Below are 15,475 nucleotides of genomic sequence, written 5' to 3'. Positions count from 1 at the left end.
CATTCCTTTTTTTTTGTTTTTTGAAATCCATAAATTTTAAATTGCTTTTTGAATTTTTTTAATGAAATTATTGTTCACAAATAACCATTTTTTTTTAAATTTAATACGATTTTATTTTTTCATCATTTTAACAATGAATTGGTATATTATGACCCCTAATATTATTTGCTCATACATTTGTAATATGGTTAAATTAAAAGATATCTATGGATACACATATGTTCGTTTCTATTTATATTAAACTTGGTAAAATTGCTTGGGTATAAAAACAATTTATAAAAAAATATGTATAATCTTTATGTACAATATGAATAGGTTTTGCGTTTAAAAAATTTAATAAATTCCAAAAAAATGTACACATAAGTCTTTAGTAATTTTTAAGGGGTCTATAAAATAAGTATTTATAATAATAAGGGTTTTATTTTCAATTTTATTTTATTATCCATTAATTTCTCCGTTAATCGATTCGATAAAAATATAATGAGAAAAAGGAGGTATTTATATATTTGCTTTATTTATGTGCTTATATTTCAGAAATTTTTAAGACAATGAACAATTGGTAGTGGTAATTAAAGAACTAATTATAAAATGACAAAAAAATGAGTATACTTTTAAATGTATATTATAAATATACTGATATTTATGTCTTATACTAATTTTAATATATTCAATCGAAGGATATAACTTTTCGCTTTGTTTATAAATCCGTATTTGAACTACAAACCAAAAGGATTAAAGATGAACTGTTATCGAATAGAATTTCTCTTATCATATATATTGCACCATTCGATAAAATGAGTGTATCAAAAGTAAAATGCTATTCTGAAATTGTTTTAAGTATACACAAAATTGAATTGATTAACACAAAAAAATATTTTTAAGAATATAACTTCAAAAAATTATTATGATTTATATTTGTTTTTGTTTTTTGGGGATGACGTTTGTTTCATAACTTTGTTTTTTTGCGTATTATTATTCGTGGAAAATTATATTATTTATGCTTTTATATATTATTAAAAAGTGAAAATATTATTTAAAAATAATATAATATATCATATTTTTAAGTAATATAATTTATGATAATTTTTTTTGGAAAAATGAAACATGTTTATTAAAACTTCAATATATTGAGGTATTGAAGTATAAATTGAAGAACAAAAACTAAAAGATTGTAATATAGTATATTGGAAAATCGAATAAAAAAGTATATTATACATTGCAAAAATGATAGAAGATGATATACATATAATTGCAAATGATCCCTTAATTATTATAGATAAATTTCCATATATAAAAAAGAAAAGCGTTACACCTGGTATAATAAAAAGTTGTTGTATTGTTACATATATATATTTTAGTGTGTACATAAATGTTAAATATTTGTGAAAAAATGTATTGAGTTATATTAATTTATTGTTAATAAAAATTGTATATATAATAATAGTGACATTGTTAAACTGATAATATAAAATACATATATATACATGTGGTGTACCATACATATAAATTCACAGATGTTAATATATTTCTCACTTTGTTTTCTTTTATATTTCTACAGGAGAATGTGATGAAAAAAAAGAAATTACGAAGGTGTATTTTTTAACTCACTTTCATGCAGACCATTATATGAATATTAATAAAAATTTTAATGAGAATATTTTTTCGTCTACAATAACAAAAAAATTGCTAATTAATATAATTGGTGTGGATGAAAAGTATGTGCATAATTTAAAAGTTAATAAGAATTATTATCTTTTTAATTTTGAAATAATTTTGATTGATGCTAATCATTGTCCTGGTTCTGTAATTATTTATTTTGAATTTTCAAATGGTACTAAAATAATTCACACAGGTGATTTTCGTTATTCGAATGTCCACACTCTTTTAATAAAAAAAATATTAAGTAGCAATGATCCAGTTAAAATATATGAATATAATAGTAGAAAAAGACAATTTATTGATAAATATTACACAGAAGAAAATAGCAATACGTTAGTGGGAAAACGGGAAGAAAATGAATGGATATTGTGGAATAATAAAAAATATAATAATTGTTATATGAATACACCATTTAAGATATATAACAGTAATACATATGTTGTAAGTATTGATGAATTCAGATTAATGTATTTAAAAGGAATTGAGGATTTATTATGGAAGCTTCAAGATATGAAAACAGAATTTTATGTATATGATTCTATAGAACGTGAAAATTATTTCAACTATTTTATGTTTGTAGAATTGTCTTTATATTTTAATCAAAATAATACAGATATAATGTTAATGTATGGAAATGATACAATGTTAAATGACAATATTATAATAAATAAAGAAAATTTAAAAAATATTCGTTTTGTTTTAAATTATGATACAAAAGATTATTTAGACAAAACTCCATGTTATGGTGATTGTTATTATGAAAAAGAACAAGAAGAAAGCCGTGTAAGTAAACAAAAATACAATAATATCAAGGTTAAGCACGAAAATGATGATGGTGAAAATAATATAAGTACCAATGGAAATTGTAATTCTGCTAAAATAAATATCAAACGAGAAATCAGTAGCAACAAAGAAGCACGATGCTGTAATTCACATAAGACACTGAAAGATACTATAGTTAAAACTGATACAAAAAAAAAAATGAATAATAGCTATGATATATGTAAGTTTGAGGTTAAAAAGAACAAAAATGATCAAACACCTATGAATGAATTAAAAGAAAATACGAATTATATAAAAACAATATATCTTGATACAACATATGCAATGTCTAAAAATAATATGTTTGCCCATCAAATGTATTTGATTAATTTTATTATTTATATATGCAAAAATAAAATAAAACAAAATTATAAAGTAGATGCATGTAAAGATGAGAATTACAATTTTGATAATTTAAGTAAAATAAAAAATTCGATAAATAATTCTACACGAAAAAACAAAGATAATAATACAATGAAAAATGGCGATGATCCTAAAACAGAAAATGGATTATCATTGATACCAACGTTTAAAGAGAATGGTACAGAAAATAAACTATCACTCATGCATGTAACACCAAGAAAAAGAAAGAAAACTTTATTTATGTTTGGAACTTATAATTTAGGAAAAGAAAAAGTATATTTAAGTGTTTCAGAAGCATGCAATATGAAAATATACTTTCGAAACCCAAAGAAAAAAATAATTTTTAATTCATATATATGCAATAAAGACATGTTAAATAGAATAACGGAAAATAAATTAGAAGCTGAAATTCATATTATTGATATTAATTACTCTTATATATTTCCTAAAATTGAAAAAAATAAATTAAGAAGCTTAATAGATGCAGAAATGGAAGATGAATTTGATTCTTTTTATTATATTATTCCAACAGGATGGGTTAAAAACTATTATTTCTATGAAAAAAATAACATGTCTGTTTTTTTAATACCTTATAGTGAGCATTCTAATTTAGATGAACTAAGAGAATTTGTAAAATCTATTAAGCCGTGTTCTATATGTCCAACCGTGTTTTCTAACATTAAAGAAAAAAACAGGATGTTAAACATTTTTAATCCATATCTCAATTTAAAACAAGAAGCTTATGACTTCTTAAAGCCGAAGAGTGAATTACGACATATCAAAAATAAGAAAATAGCAAAGATTAAAAAAGAAAAATTGAATGAAAAAAAAAAAATAAATAAGCATAAAACCAAAGCAGAAAAAATACACACTGATAGATATCAACAAAAATTGACTTCGTTTTTTTCATTAACAAAAAGTGAGTCAATTAAAAAGTGTAACTAATGAAGCTACAAATGATGGAGTAATAAAATAGCAACAATACAAAATTGTATTTTACTGGTATCTTCTATAATATCGTTATGGACCCAAATAAATGGCATAGCTTTAATGGTAATTGATATGGTTAGGAGAATTGGGGAATAAACATTTTAATGATTGTTTGTACATAAATATCTAAATATATTATAATAATTATCACTCATATGGCTGAGTGCGATAGACATTGACTTTATATTAATAAATGTGTACATCTCCATATTGAATACTCTCTTTTATGGCTATATATAAGTACATTAAGTTTACTATTAATTTTTTTTAGTTTTATATATATATGTTTTTTTTTATTTTGTGTCCCGTATTTTGTTTAATGTATTTTGCTATTATTATTTTCATTGCATTTTTTTTAATTCGATTTTTTAATTCGTTTTTTTTTAATTCGCTTTTTTTAATTTCCATTTTTTTACTGTGCATTATGTCAAAATACAATGCGTATATATATTATATATATTTGAACCTACGATGATTAAAAAAAATAAAAGTTATTTCTTATAAAAATAAGTTATAAAACTCGATAACTTTTATATGAAAATTATGATAATAACATTTTTATAAGAAAATATGCAAATGTTTATACATAGGTATCCATATTTGCACATTATAAGTATTATAAGAAATTAAATTTTCCATTCTCTATATAGAAATATAAAATACATGGGGGATAAGAAACATATCGAAAAAAAAGAAAAGAAAAAAAAAAAAAAAAAAAAAAATGAGTTAGACACGGGATTTGTAAACACATCCAATTTAGATATAGATGAAGAATCAAAATGTATTGAAAGAAACACATATAGAGATATATCAAATAATAAGACATTAAATAATATTGATTCTATTCATGCAGATAGTATAATTAGTGATACAAAAGATCTCATAACAAATTCTTCAACTAGTAACAACAAAAGTAATATATATCTATTTATTTAAATAATTATAGAGGGGGGATGTGAGTAAAATACATCGTACATATATGTTGTTTTAGTGATATATATACTTCACGTTCATGTTTTGAATACATTATTACATTTTTATATAGGTAATTTAACAAACGTAGCCATAAACGATGAAGATGAAGAATCGAATACATTATGTTATTGTACAGATAGTTACGATAATTTTTTGTCTACTAATAAATATAAATTAACAAATATTAAAACTAGTGAAATATTTGAAAATAATTTTTTAGTAAATAAAAATGATAAATATTCAGTAGACAATCAGGAACCTTGTGATATGAAAGAAAGAGAGAATTATGAATTAAAAGGATTTAATAATAGCACCAAAATTTTGGAAGATATAGAAAAATTTAAAAAGAAAAAAAAGGAAATGGACAAAAATATGTTTAATATTGAAAATAAAACCGATACCAAAGAAACCATAAATTTAAATAATGATAATCTAAAGAGTCCTACTAATATAGAAGTAATAGACACGCTAAAAAAGAAAAAAAGTTAAGATGTCGATTTTATTTTTTTATTAAATTTTTAATAATATATAAACATATCGATTGTTACCTCTCAGGAAAAAGAGACAGTTTCATATAAATTAAAGAAAAAAAAGAAAATAGATAAATAGTAATCAATTTCATATATACTAATGATATTTTTTATATTTGCATATATGATTAGAAAATCAATCATATATTTTACCGTTTTGCTTTTTCTTTTTTTTTTCAAATAACGAAATGCAGTAATATTAGTGTTGAAGAAAAGGACAAACACATGAAAAAATATATGCTCAGACTTGAAGAGCAATACAAAAAGAAAAAGGAAGAGGATTTGAAAAATGAAATTAATGAAAAAAAAGAAGAGATTAAAAATTTGCAAGAAAAGGATAGTAGATTTATTAATTATTTAAAAAATCCAAGATTGAATTTATCAAAAAACGATGATTTAAATGATTATTTGTGTATCTACCCATTAACAATAGTAAATTAAAATCTGATAAATATTATAACTACAATTTTTCTAATAAATCAATTTGAATTATAAAATATATTCCTCACAATATATACATATTTCCATTCGTATTTTACAGTACTTTACAGATGTAATGGTAGATTCGACACAAACAGAAGATTTGGTAATTACAAACAAAAGCAATACCCTACTACACATTATTATAGTTCCCCCTTCAATGAAATGTTTTTTCATAAAAGATATAATTAATATGTATAATAAAAGTGAGGAATCCTCAAAAAATACTTTAAATCATCAAATTGCCCCAGGACATTCCATAAAGGTGAAAGAGAAATATTTAATTATTATTATGAAGCTAAAACCAATAAATTATTAGCTGACGAAATATAACCCTATATATCAACTTTTTTTTACAATGTGATTATTATGAACGACTCAGATAAAACTAGGTTATAATGTTTTGACCTTAAATCACCTAAGGGATAATATAAAAATATTGTCAGAAGCAGGAAGTCAGGAAATCCAGGTAAAAAAGAATATTGTGATAAAATAAAATGATAGAAATTGATGTATATATTTGAACATTATGACATTACATTTTTTATAGATAAAAGTATTTCAATCGCCACCAAAATTAGAATTTCCTAAAACTATAAATTTTGGTCCAATTCGATCTAACGAGAAGAAGAACAAATCGTAAGTCTATTTTTAAAAAGTAAATTAAATGGAATAATTACTAGTGGAAATTATATTATGAGTTTGCATGGTTCATGTTATGATTATCTTTGACGTTTTTTTAGTATTTTATTTTTCTTATTAACTTTTGATTTTTTAAAGGTTTACAATTAAAAATAAAGGAAATGATGTAAATATACTGATAATCCCAAAGAACTTATTTGAATTTTATGAAAAAAAGAAAAATATCGAAAAGGAAGAAAATATTTTAAATTTGTTAACTAATAAAAAAAACGACAATGAATCTATAATAGAAATAAAAGAAAACAATGAAAGCTATTATATGTATAATAATATTAAAAGTCGTTCATATAATTTTCTTTTCTTATACAAAAAATTAGTTAGCAATTTTGATAATTTATATTTTGAAAATGTGTTACAAGATATATATTATTTTAACTTGAAAAGCTCCGAAGAAAAATCTGTTATTTTTTTTTTTAAGTACAAACTATAAAATTAAAATTTTAAATTTTTGAATAAACATTTTGAAATTAAATTTGAATTTATTGAGATTCTATACGCATTTCATATTTACATAAAATGTTAGAACATACATAGACATGTTTTTTATTTTTTATAGAAGTGGGAAAATAGGAGCATATGAAAAGAAATACTATATCATACCAGATATTGATAGTGATTTTTCTGAATTAAAAGATCGAGAAAAATATAATTTTATTAATTACAATGGATGGAATATTTTTCAATTTCGTATTAAGGTTATTGTTGAACCCATATTGTTAAATTTGGTTCGCATCAATAAGAGGATAGCAAGTAACTTTTCATTATCTTGTCATTAAATTTTTTCGAAAATAAATAAAAATTAAGTATCAAATTGGTATTATAATAAATTATTTTTTTTTATATTTTTAACGTTTTTTACTTTTTTTTATGTGCAGGAGATTTGTACGAATGTCGATTTTCAAAATATTTAGAAAATCAACAAAAAGACAAATTAGATTATTTTTTTTATAGCAATTCAGGAAACTCATATAAATTTTCAGATATTCAAGTAATGACTAATCGATTTTGTATAAATTTGTGAAATATATATTTTTATGATTTGATGTGTTATCTCCTTTTTTATATGCTTGAATATTTTATATTTTTTTTGAAAGGTGAATAGTGGGTATAACTTCACTGAGCTCGAAGTTGTAAACAACGGACTAATTGACTTGAACATATCGTGCTATATATATGTTAATGAAAATCCAGAAAGTAAGAAAATAGTTTTGGAGAAAAAGAACAAAGGGACATACTATTATGAAGAATTTTTTGATCCTGCATTTGCTGACTCTTTATATGAGAACAGATCGAAAATGAGATATAATATGGAGTCAGGAAAAATAAAAGTAGATAAAAAGGATAAAAATTCGGAAAAAAAGAAAAAAAAAAAGAATAAGAAAAAATGCTTATGTCCAATTTACATTTATCCCCAAAATTTCGTTTTGTCATATAAAAAACCGAAAAAGATATATATTGTTTTTAAGCCTAAAGATAAACATAAAAATTACAAAAATTATCATTTTGTAATGATCATTAAAAATATATGCAAAGGATCTGATGTTAATATTGAAAATTTGTTGGAAATTGACAAGAAACAAGAAGAGAAAGAAATCAATGGTTTCCCTTTAGTATGTGTAAGAGAAAATAAAATAATAGATAACAAGAAATGGAATGAACTATTTGGAAATAATTTTTCAAGATATGAATATTCATCGTCATCATTGTGTAAATCGTATTCAAGTTACTCTGAAATTAATGAAGAAATGATAAAAAAAAAACAGAAAAAAAACCAAAAAATATTTAACAAAAAAAATAAGACAACAAATTTTATAGGTATGTATATAAATATATATGCTAATATAATTGAACCAAGTATAAATATAAAGTCAGAAAAGCTATCAAAATGTTTTATGTTAAATCCGTTATTTTTGTATAAAACCAGTTTTACTATAAAAAATCAAAATGATTTTTATATTAGTTATCTTTTTGAAAATGTTATAAAGTTGAGTGATTCATCTAGATGTAATATAAAAGTTTGTTCAAACGAAATTGTAAAAGATTTACAAAAAGATCCTCAGAATGCATTATTAGAATACAAAGAAGAAGAAAAAATTGTATCATCTTCTGAAAAAATGGAGAACAAACAAAGAGATGAGGACAGTTATAAAAATGACGAAGATGCACAAAGATTAAGCAGTGTCTCAGGTTTTATAGAAAATGGTATTTGCTATTACGATTATTATGCTGTATTAAATGAAATAAAATTAATAAATGAAAAGAAGAAAAATATAAAATACATAAAGAAAAATGTTATAAGAAAAAAAACAAATAAAGATAATTCAAATACTACAAATAGAAATGAAACAAGTAATGATAAGCCATTTGATTGTAAACAGAATTTAGTATTCAATGATGGAGATGAAATAGCAAATAAAAAGTGTGTGAAAAGTGATATGAATAATAAAAAAGAAGATACAATAACATTGGGGGAAAAAGAAGACTTATATTACAACTTGAACAAAAAGTTTATAAAATATTTTTATAACAAAGGAAATAATGATAATGTCCAAGTGTATGTATTGATAAAAAATGTAGTGAGCCCAAAGCAAATAGATATAATGAATAAATTAGAAGTTGAAAAGAAATTAAGATATAAAGAAAGGAGAAAAATTAGAGAACAAAATTTATATAGAGATGAAAAAATAAAAGATAGGAATGAAAACCATTTAAAAACGAAAAATGAAGGATATTATCTATTGCCTCATGAAAAAAGGAAAATCGTTTTATACTTTTTAGTTAACAAATACGGATATCACAAAATAAATATAAACATGAGTTTCTACATGGGTAATTATAACATTAAAAAAGAAATAAAATGTAGCATATTAACGAAAAGCAAAGGTATAAGTATAAATCAGACTGATTTTGTATTTGAAAATAGTTACTCACATTACGGGTTTTGTAATATTGTAAAAATAAATAACCTTGACAAAGATTTAAAATTAATTCGTTTAGAAGATTTATACAAAAATAAAAGTATTAGTAATACAGATGACAAAAGTAACAAAGACAATGATATTAGTAATAATAATAAATATGGATTTATAACATTATACACTTTCTATTGTAACGTCTTTAATAGCGTAAAGAAGGTAAACAAAAATGAGCTAATAAAAAAATCCGATCTTATATATAATTTCAAAAACAGTTTTTACAAAATTATAGATGAAAAAATGGATAAGAATGGTATAAAAAAGGAAAATGATTTTTATAACTGTAATAAGTGTAAATGTCTTTTTAAATATAACAGTTGTATTGATTATTTAAGTGATATTTTTTCGGACTTTAGTAAAGAATTCAATATTTTTTATAATTATTTGAATGGAGAAAAATACATAATACACAATATGGAAAAGTATAAAAGTATAAATCTTGAAGACAATGATGAAAAAATATCGTTGAATACAAATGAGTTTAATAAAAATTTTAAACAAATTTATAAGCATCATGAATATAAATATATATATATACATGATGATAAAATAAATTTTAAGGACAATCTTATAGTATATCCCTCAAATTTGCTATTATTACCATTGAGGGAGACATTTTTCGTTTTCTTTTTCTTTTTCTCACATGCAAATAGTATAAGCTTCCCCTTAAGAGTAATAGAAACTGGAAAGAAATAAATGAAATAATGGATAAACGATAAATAATTAGATAGGCAAATAAATATATGCAGTGATTTACATATGTATCTGAACACTATTTTTTTCTATACATATATTAAAATATGGAAAAGAAACAATACGTATATGTAGTTATATAAACAGTGTGAATAATTTATATCGATGTTACTGCAGGTATATATGGTTAATACTTTTCACATATGTGTTATATCGTTTCTATTTTTTTTCTACATTAAGGTGAAATGGGACTCATTTTGTAAAGAAATTTTCATGAAAGGTACAAGTAAAAATCATAATATTAAAATAACATACGACAAAAAATATCAAGACAAAAATAATTATATGAAAAATGAAATAATAAAAGAGAAAGATACGAAGGAGAATGAAGAAAATGATAAAGAAAGGAAAGATAATTATATTGGAATTTGTAGTGACATTTTTTATGTAAACTTTGAAAATTTAAATGAACTAAATATTGGGTATGAATTAAGTGAAACAGAAACTGGAAATTTCGAATATAACTATTACAAAAAGAAATATATATTAATTAATAATTGCAACCCAAAACTAAATTATTATTACAAAAATTTTGATAGTTTCATAAAAGTAAACAAGTTAGAAAATAAGTTAAAAAATAAGCTATCAAAATATTATTTAATAAAAGGCGAGGAAAACAATAAGGATAAAACCAAAGCGGTTACTACTGAAGCGGAAACAGTAGAAGGGGAACATAACGTTTTGAATACAAATAAAGAAAACGCATTAGATGCAATACATGCTTGTATTATTACAGAGGACGATATTTTAAATAAAATAGGTGGGAAAAAAACAAAAAGACATGGATTCAGATTATTGGTATTTCATAATAATAATATAACTAAAGACGAAAATTTTATTAAATTAAAATTTTCAATTAATTTTAAATATTTTAATTATTGTAAAATTATAAAACTTCGATCACATTTTTTTGTACATACATTTGATTTTATTTTAATTAATGAAAAAGATTTATTATTATCTTTATTCGATTATATGAAAAATACTATATGTGTATCAAAGGGTGAATTATTGGGGGATGTAAATAATAATAGCGAAATTGATAGGTTTAATGGGTGTCAAGAAATTGAAAAGACGAAAGGAAATAAAGAAAGTTCAAAAGGAAGAAAGATAGATTCAAGTGTGGATGGGTTAAACATCTGTAAAGCAGATAAGACAAATGAGAAGGAATCAAATATTAAAAATGGGGAAAGGGAACAAATTGATGTATTTGTAAATAAACTGATAGATGATTTATCTCTTATAAAAATAAAAGAGCATGACAAATCTAAGGCGAAAATAAAAAGATATATGGAAGAAATAAACAATTTTTTTAATTTGAATATTGATGAGAATATGTTTGACAAATTTGAAAATTATATTGATGAAATACGTCATGATTTTGACAGTAATATAGAATCGTGTATAGAGACAAATGAAAGCCTTCGAAATGAAGAAGAGGAAAAAAATATCGACAAAAATGAAGGATGCTACGAAATTTTTAATGACCCAGATAGAAATTCAAGTAAATTGATAATGGGGAAAATAGACAAGTTTATTTGGGTGCACAAGCTATTAAATCGTTTAAACAATAAATTAGATTATGATTTAGTAGACTTTGTAAAGAAAAGGAATAATGAATTATTCTACAATTATGACCAAGAGGATGATATATCAAGAAGTGAAGAAAACGATATAGTAATAAAAAATACAAAAGAAAGAAACAAAAATAAACCTGGTACACATTTACTTAAAAACTACTGTTATAATTTAAATAATGAAAATGATGTAATATATATAATAATAAATAACAAAAATAAAGTCGATTTAAATTTAAATGTAAATTGTTCTGGTTCTATAAATGATAATTTAAAAAACATATTTAATAGATGTATAAATAATTTAATAATGAAAAAGGAATGGCAGGGATTAGCTGATTTTCTAAAAGAATCGAATTTAGAAAAAAACAAATATAAGAAAAAGTGCAACGTCGAGAATATAATATATGGAAATTATAATAAATTAAAGCATTTAAATAATAAATATAAGATGAAAAACGAAGAGCATTATTATAATTTTTTAAATAATATATTAAATGAAAAAAGTGAATATTGCTTAATGCTAAAAAATAATTTGTTCTTAGATTTTGTCCTTTTTAAAGATACAGTATGTTCTATGAAAAGTGCATTTATTAAGATTTATCTATATTCAGATAATATTAATATGTATAGAGACAAAATATTTATAAATTTAAGTAAAAGTGAACAAATTTGTAATATGTCAATTAAATCAGAGATAAAATCATTACATTTATTAAATCCTTATAAAGTTGCAAAAAATGGTGATAAATGCATATTTATTAATTCTATTTATATAGATAAAGGCATTTTAAAAAATTACAAAGTTTTAGAGAAAAATGAACGCAATGAAAATATATGTAAGTGCTTTGAAGAAATATTAAAGCCATATGAGGTTATATTGCTTAATTCTTCGAATTTTAGGAAAAATATTATATGCACTTTTTCAGACATTTCAGATGTTCTATTGAATATTAGCGATAATAAAAATATATATATATCAGAGCATGATGATTTAAAAAATGATGAAAATAAAAAAATAGATACATTTTTAAAAGGAACGCCTAAAAGTAATGAACAGTGTAGTAATAGTTTAAATGAACTTTTTTTTAGAAATAAAAATGATATCGAGATTGCGAAAAATTCACTATGCTCTACAAGTGATGGAAAAACAGCTAATAGCGAAAACGATATTAAAATTGATTGTTCAAATATTTGCATTGATAAAAAAGCAAAAAAATATATCAAAATATGTTTGGAAAATATATTACACAAAGAAGGCAATCATGTATATAAATTTGATTGCAATTACAAATATATAGATGATATAGACACCAAAAGTAAAATTAATACTGAATCGTCATTAAAAGCGCTCAGTGAGCATTTAATAAAATCGTTATATCTAACATTTTATTTATATGTTAATATCGAAAAACCGAAAATGGAATTATTATGGGGCAATAAAATGTAATATATAAAAAAAGAGATCCACATACAAAAGGCTAGGCATATAATGTTACATATAAGATGTTTAGTTAAGAAATATTATGAATTAGTAATATGAAATATATTCATTCTATGCATATATATGTAGATAATTATATAAATTTATCACGAGGCATTATGAAAACACCAATATGGTGAAATAGCAAATACTTAATTTATAAAATCTATGCAAAAAATAAAAAAATATTCATTTGGTTATAACACATTTGAATTGTCTATACTATTATATTTATTCGTTCTTCTATTAATTTTCATGAATATTTTTTTTTTGGTGGGATAACCTTGGTGCAGATCTCATGATAAAACAATAAAATTCGACTTCAAATATTTCAATAAAAAGGCCTATAAAAAAATAAACAAAATGTATACAGATCAACTTATCAATGACATATTATATGAAGATATAAATGAGATAAATGGATACTTTGATGAAACATTTTCACAAAAAAAATCTTTAAATATATATTTCATTAATATGAAAGATATAAATTTTTATTCATATATATACACGAAATTGTTTTTTGAAATAAAAAAGATTTATATAGATTCTGAGGAATTTGATCATACTAATACTAGAATTGTAAACATATGCATTTATATGGGATGAATAATAATAAACTAATTTAATTTGTTGTCTTATATTATAAAAAGGAATATGTAGACTATTTATTTAGCTATCATTTTATAATAAATTTGAATATTTATTTCATTTTTAAAAAAACAATATGCATATTGCATAATTTCATTTATTGTCTTTGTTTTAATTTTGCCATTTTGTTACTTTTCTTTTCCTTTTTTTTCAGTATCATATAAAAAGAAAAAGTAAGATATGCATAAAATTGGAAATAGACGAAGTGAAGTTTAAAAAGGAAATAAAAAATAAGATAAATAGTAAAAAAGGAAAAAAGCATGTATATGAAGATTATTTAATATTTCAATATTTAACAAGTGAAGAGCATGAAAAGTTTATAATTGAATGCAATTATATTGTTCCCTTTTTAATTATGAAAGAAAATAAATATATATTTCACGAATTTAATAATTTGAGAAAGGAAAACCAAATAATAGAAAATTGCAAAGAACTAAATGATGTTATTAATAATATTTCGGATAAAGTAAAAGAGAATCGAATAACTTATAACGATATTGAAATAAAGGACAATACATATTATATTTATATAAAATTTAGTGAATTAAAATTGTATAAATTTTGTTTGTTTTTATTTAACACAACACAAATTCCTATCACTTGGACAATAAAGGAAGAAGAGGATTATATAGAGCAAGTATGATTATAAAAAATACAATCATATAATGAGAAAAATACCCGAAAAAATAAGAGCATTAAAATTTTTAAATAAGTTTTGAGAAAATTTTAGTAGACACACCTACATATATGTATACATATGTGAAATAATTTATTATTTTGTTGTTTATTATTATTGTTATTATTTTGCTTTTACTTATGCAGAATTATCATTTATCAAAAAATAGCCTAAATGGAATATTCCATTTTAGTAAAACAAAAAATGCATTGTTTGGGAAAACATATGGTGCTTGCAATACTGATTATGAAAAAGAAGAAAAAAGAACAAACCCTTTTTTATTTCCTAATTATATAATTGTGACATTCGCGTAAGTACTTTATTTTTTTCTACATTTTCTCAATTTTGTTTGTGAAAAAATATAATAATATATTTCTGTGCATTTTTAATGCAGCCCAATAATGGAGAAAGACATTACCAAAAAATATTTCATCGATATTGGAAATGGATATAAGATTTATTTTTATTTAAAAGGAATTTATGTACCAAAAAATGGTGATTAAGTTAACTATAAAAATTTTTATAAAGACAAAATAAATAAATAGAAATAATAAAACAAAGTGAAATAAATCCTAAATATAATATAAAGAATGCATATATATAACATATGATGCATTAAATACGTAAATTAATTGAAATGTGCTAGATCACTAAAAATAAAATGAATCTGTTAATTTTGAAAAAATTAAATTAAAAAAAGAGAGCGAAAAAAATAATATATAAAAGACATTAAATATGTCTAAATAATGGATGGCCAAATATATAGAATTTGCCAAAAGGTTATAATATTGGCATGTGTGTTTTGAATTAATAAGAAGTAAAAAGAAAGTCTATTTTGA

At 22.0% G+C, this 15,475-nt stretch overlaps 2 protein-coding genes across 2 annotated transcripts; both read left to right on the top strand.

Moving 5' to 3' along the window:
- Nucleotides 1–1,224: 1,224 nt before the first annotated feature.
- PY17X_1305500 (DNA repair metallo-beta-lactamase protein, putative) lies at nt 1,225–3,789 on the top strand (the record flags this gene model as incomplete). Its single annotated transcript, XM_725445.1, has 2 exons — nt 1,225–1,315; nt 1,559–3,789. 2 exons carry the CDS (start codon nt 1,225–1,227, stop codon nt 3,787–3,789), a joined length of 2,322 nt encoding a protein of 773 aa, XP_730538.1.
- Nucleotides 3,790–4,497: 708 nt separating this feature from the next.
- Nucleotides 4,498–15,139, top strand: PY17X_1305400 (conserved Plasmodium protein, unknown function; the record flags this gene model as incomplete). The annotated part of the gene is made up of 16 exons (XM_022956992.1): nt 4,498–4,735; nt 4,880–5,265; nt 5,365–5,417; nt 5,534–5,771; nt 5,881–6,084; nt 6,202–6,288; nt 6,370–6,458; nt 6,600–6,938; nt 7,078–7,271; nt 7,397–7,509; nt 7,616–10,168; nt 10,430–13,272; nt 13,603–13,891; nt 14,115–14,597; nt 14,783–14,946; nt 15,031–15,139. 16 exons carry the CDS (start codon nt 4,498–4,500, stop codon nt 15,137–15,139), a joined length of 8,382 nt encoding a protein of 2,793 aa, XP_022813482.1.
- Nucleotides 15,140–15,475: the final 336 nt, after the last annotated feature.

The sequence above is a fragment of the Plasmodium yoelii genome (genome assembly GCF_900002385.2).
Source record: "Plasmodium yoelii strain 17X genome assembly, chromosome: 13".
In the NCBI taxonomy this organism is placed as follows: Eukaryota; Apicomplexa; class Aconoidasida; order Haemosporida; family Plasmodiidae; genus Plasmodium; species Plasmodium yoelii.
The sequence above is the reverse complement of the archived record's forward strand: the minus strand, read 5'-3'. Positions and strand labels throughout refer to the sequence as shown.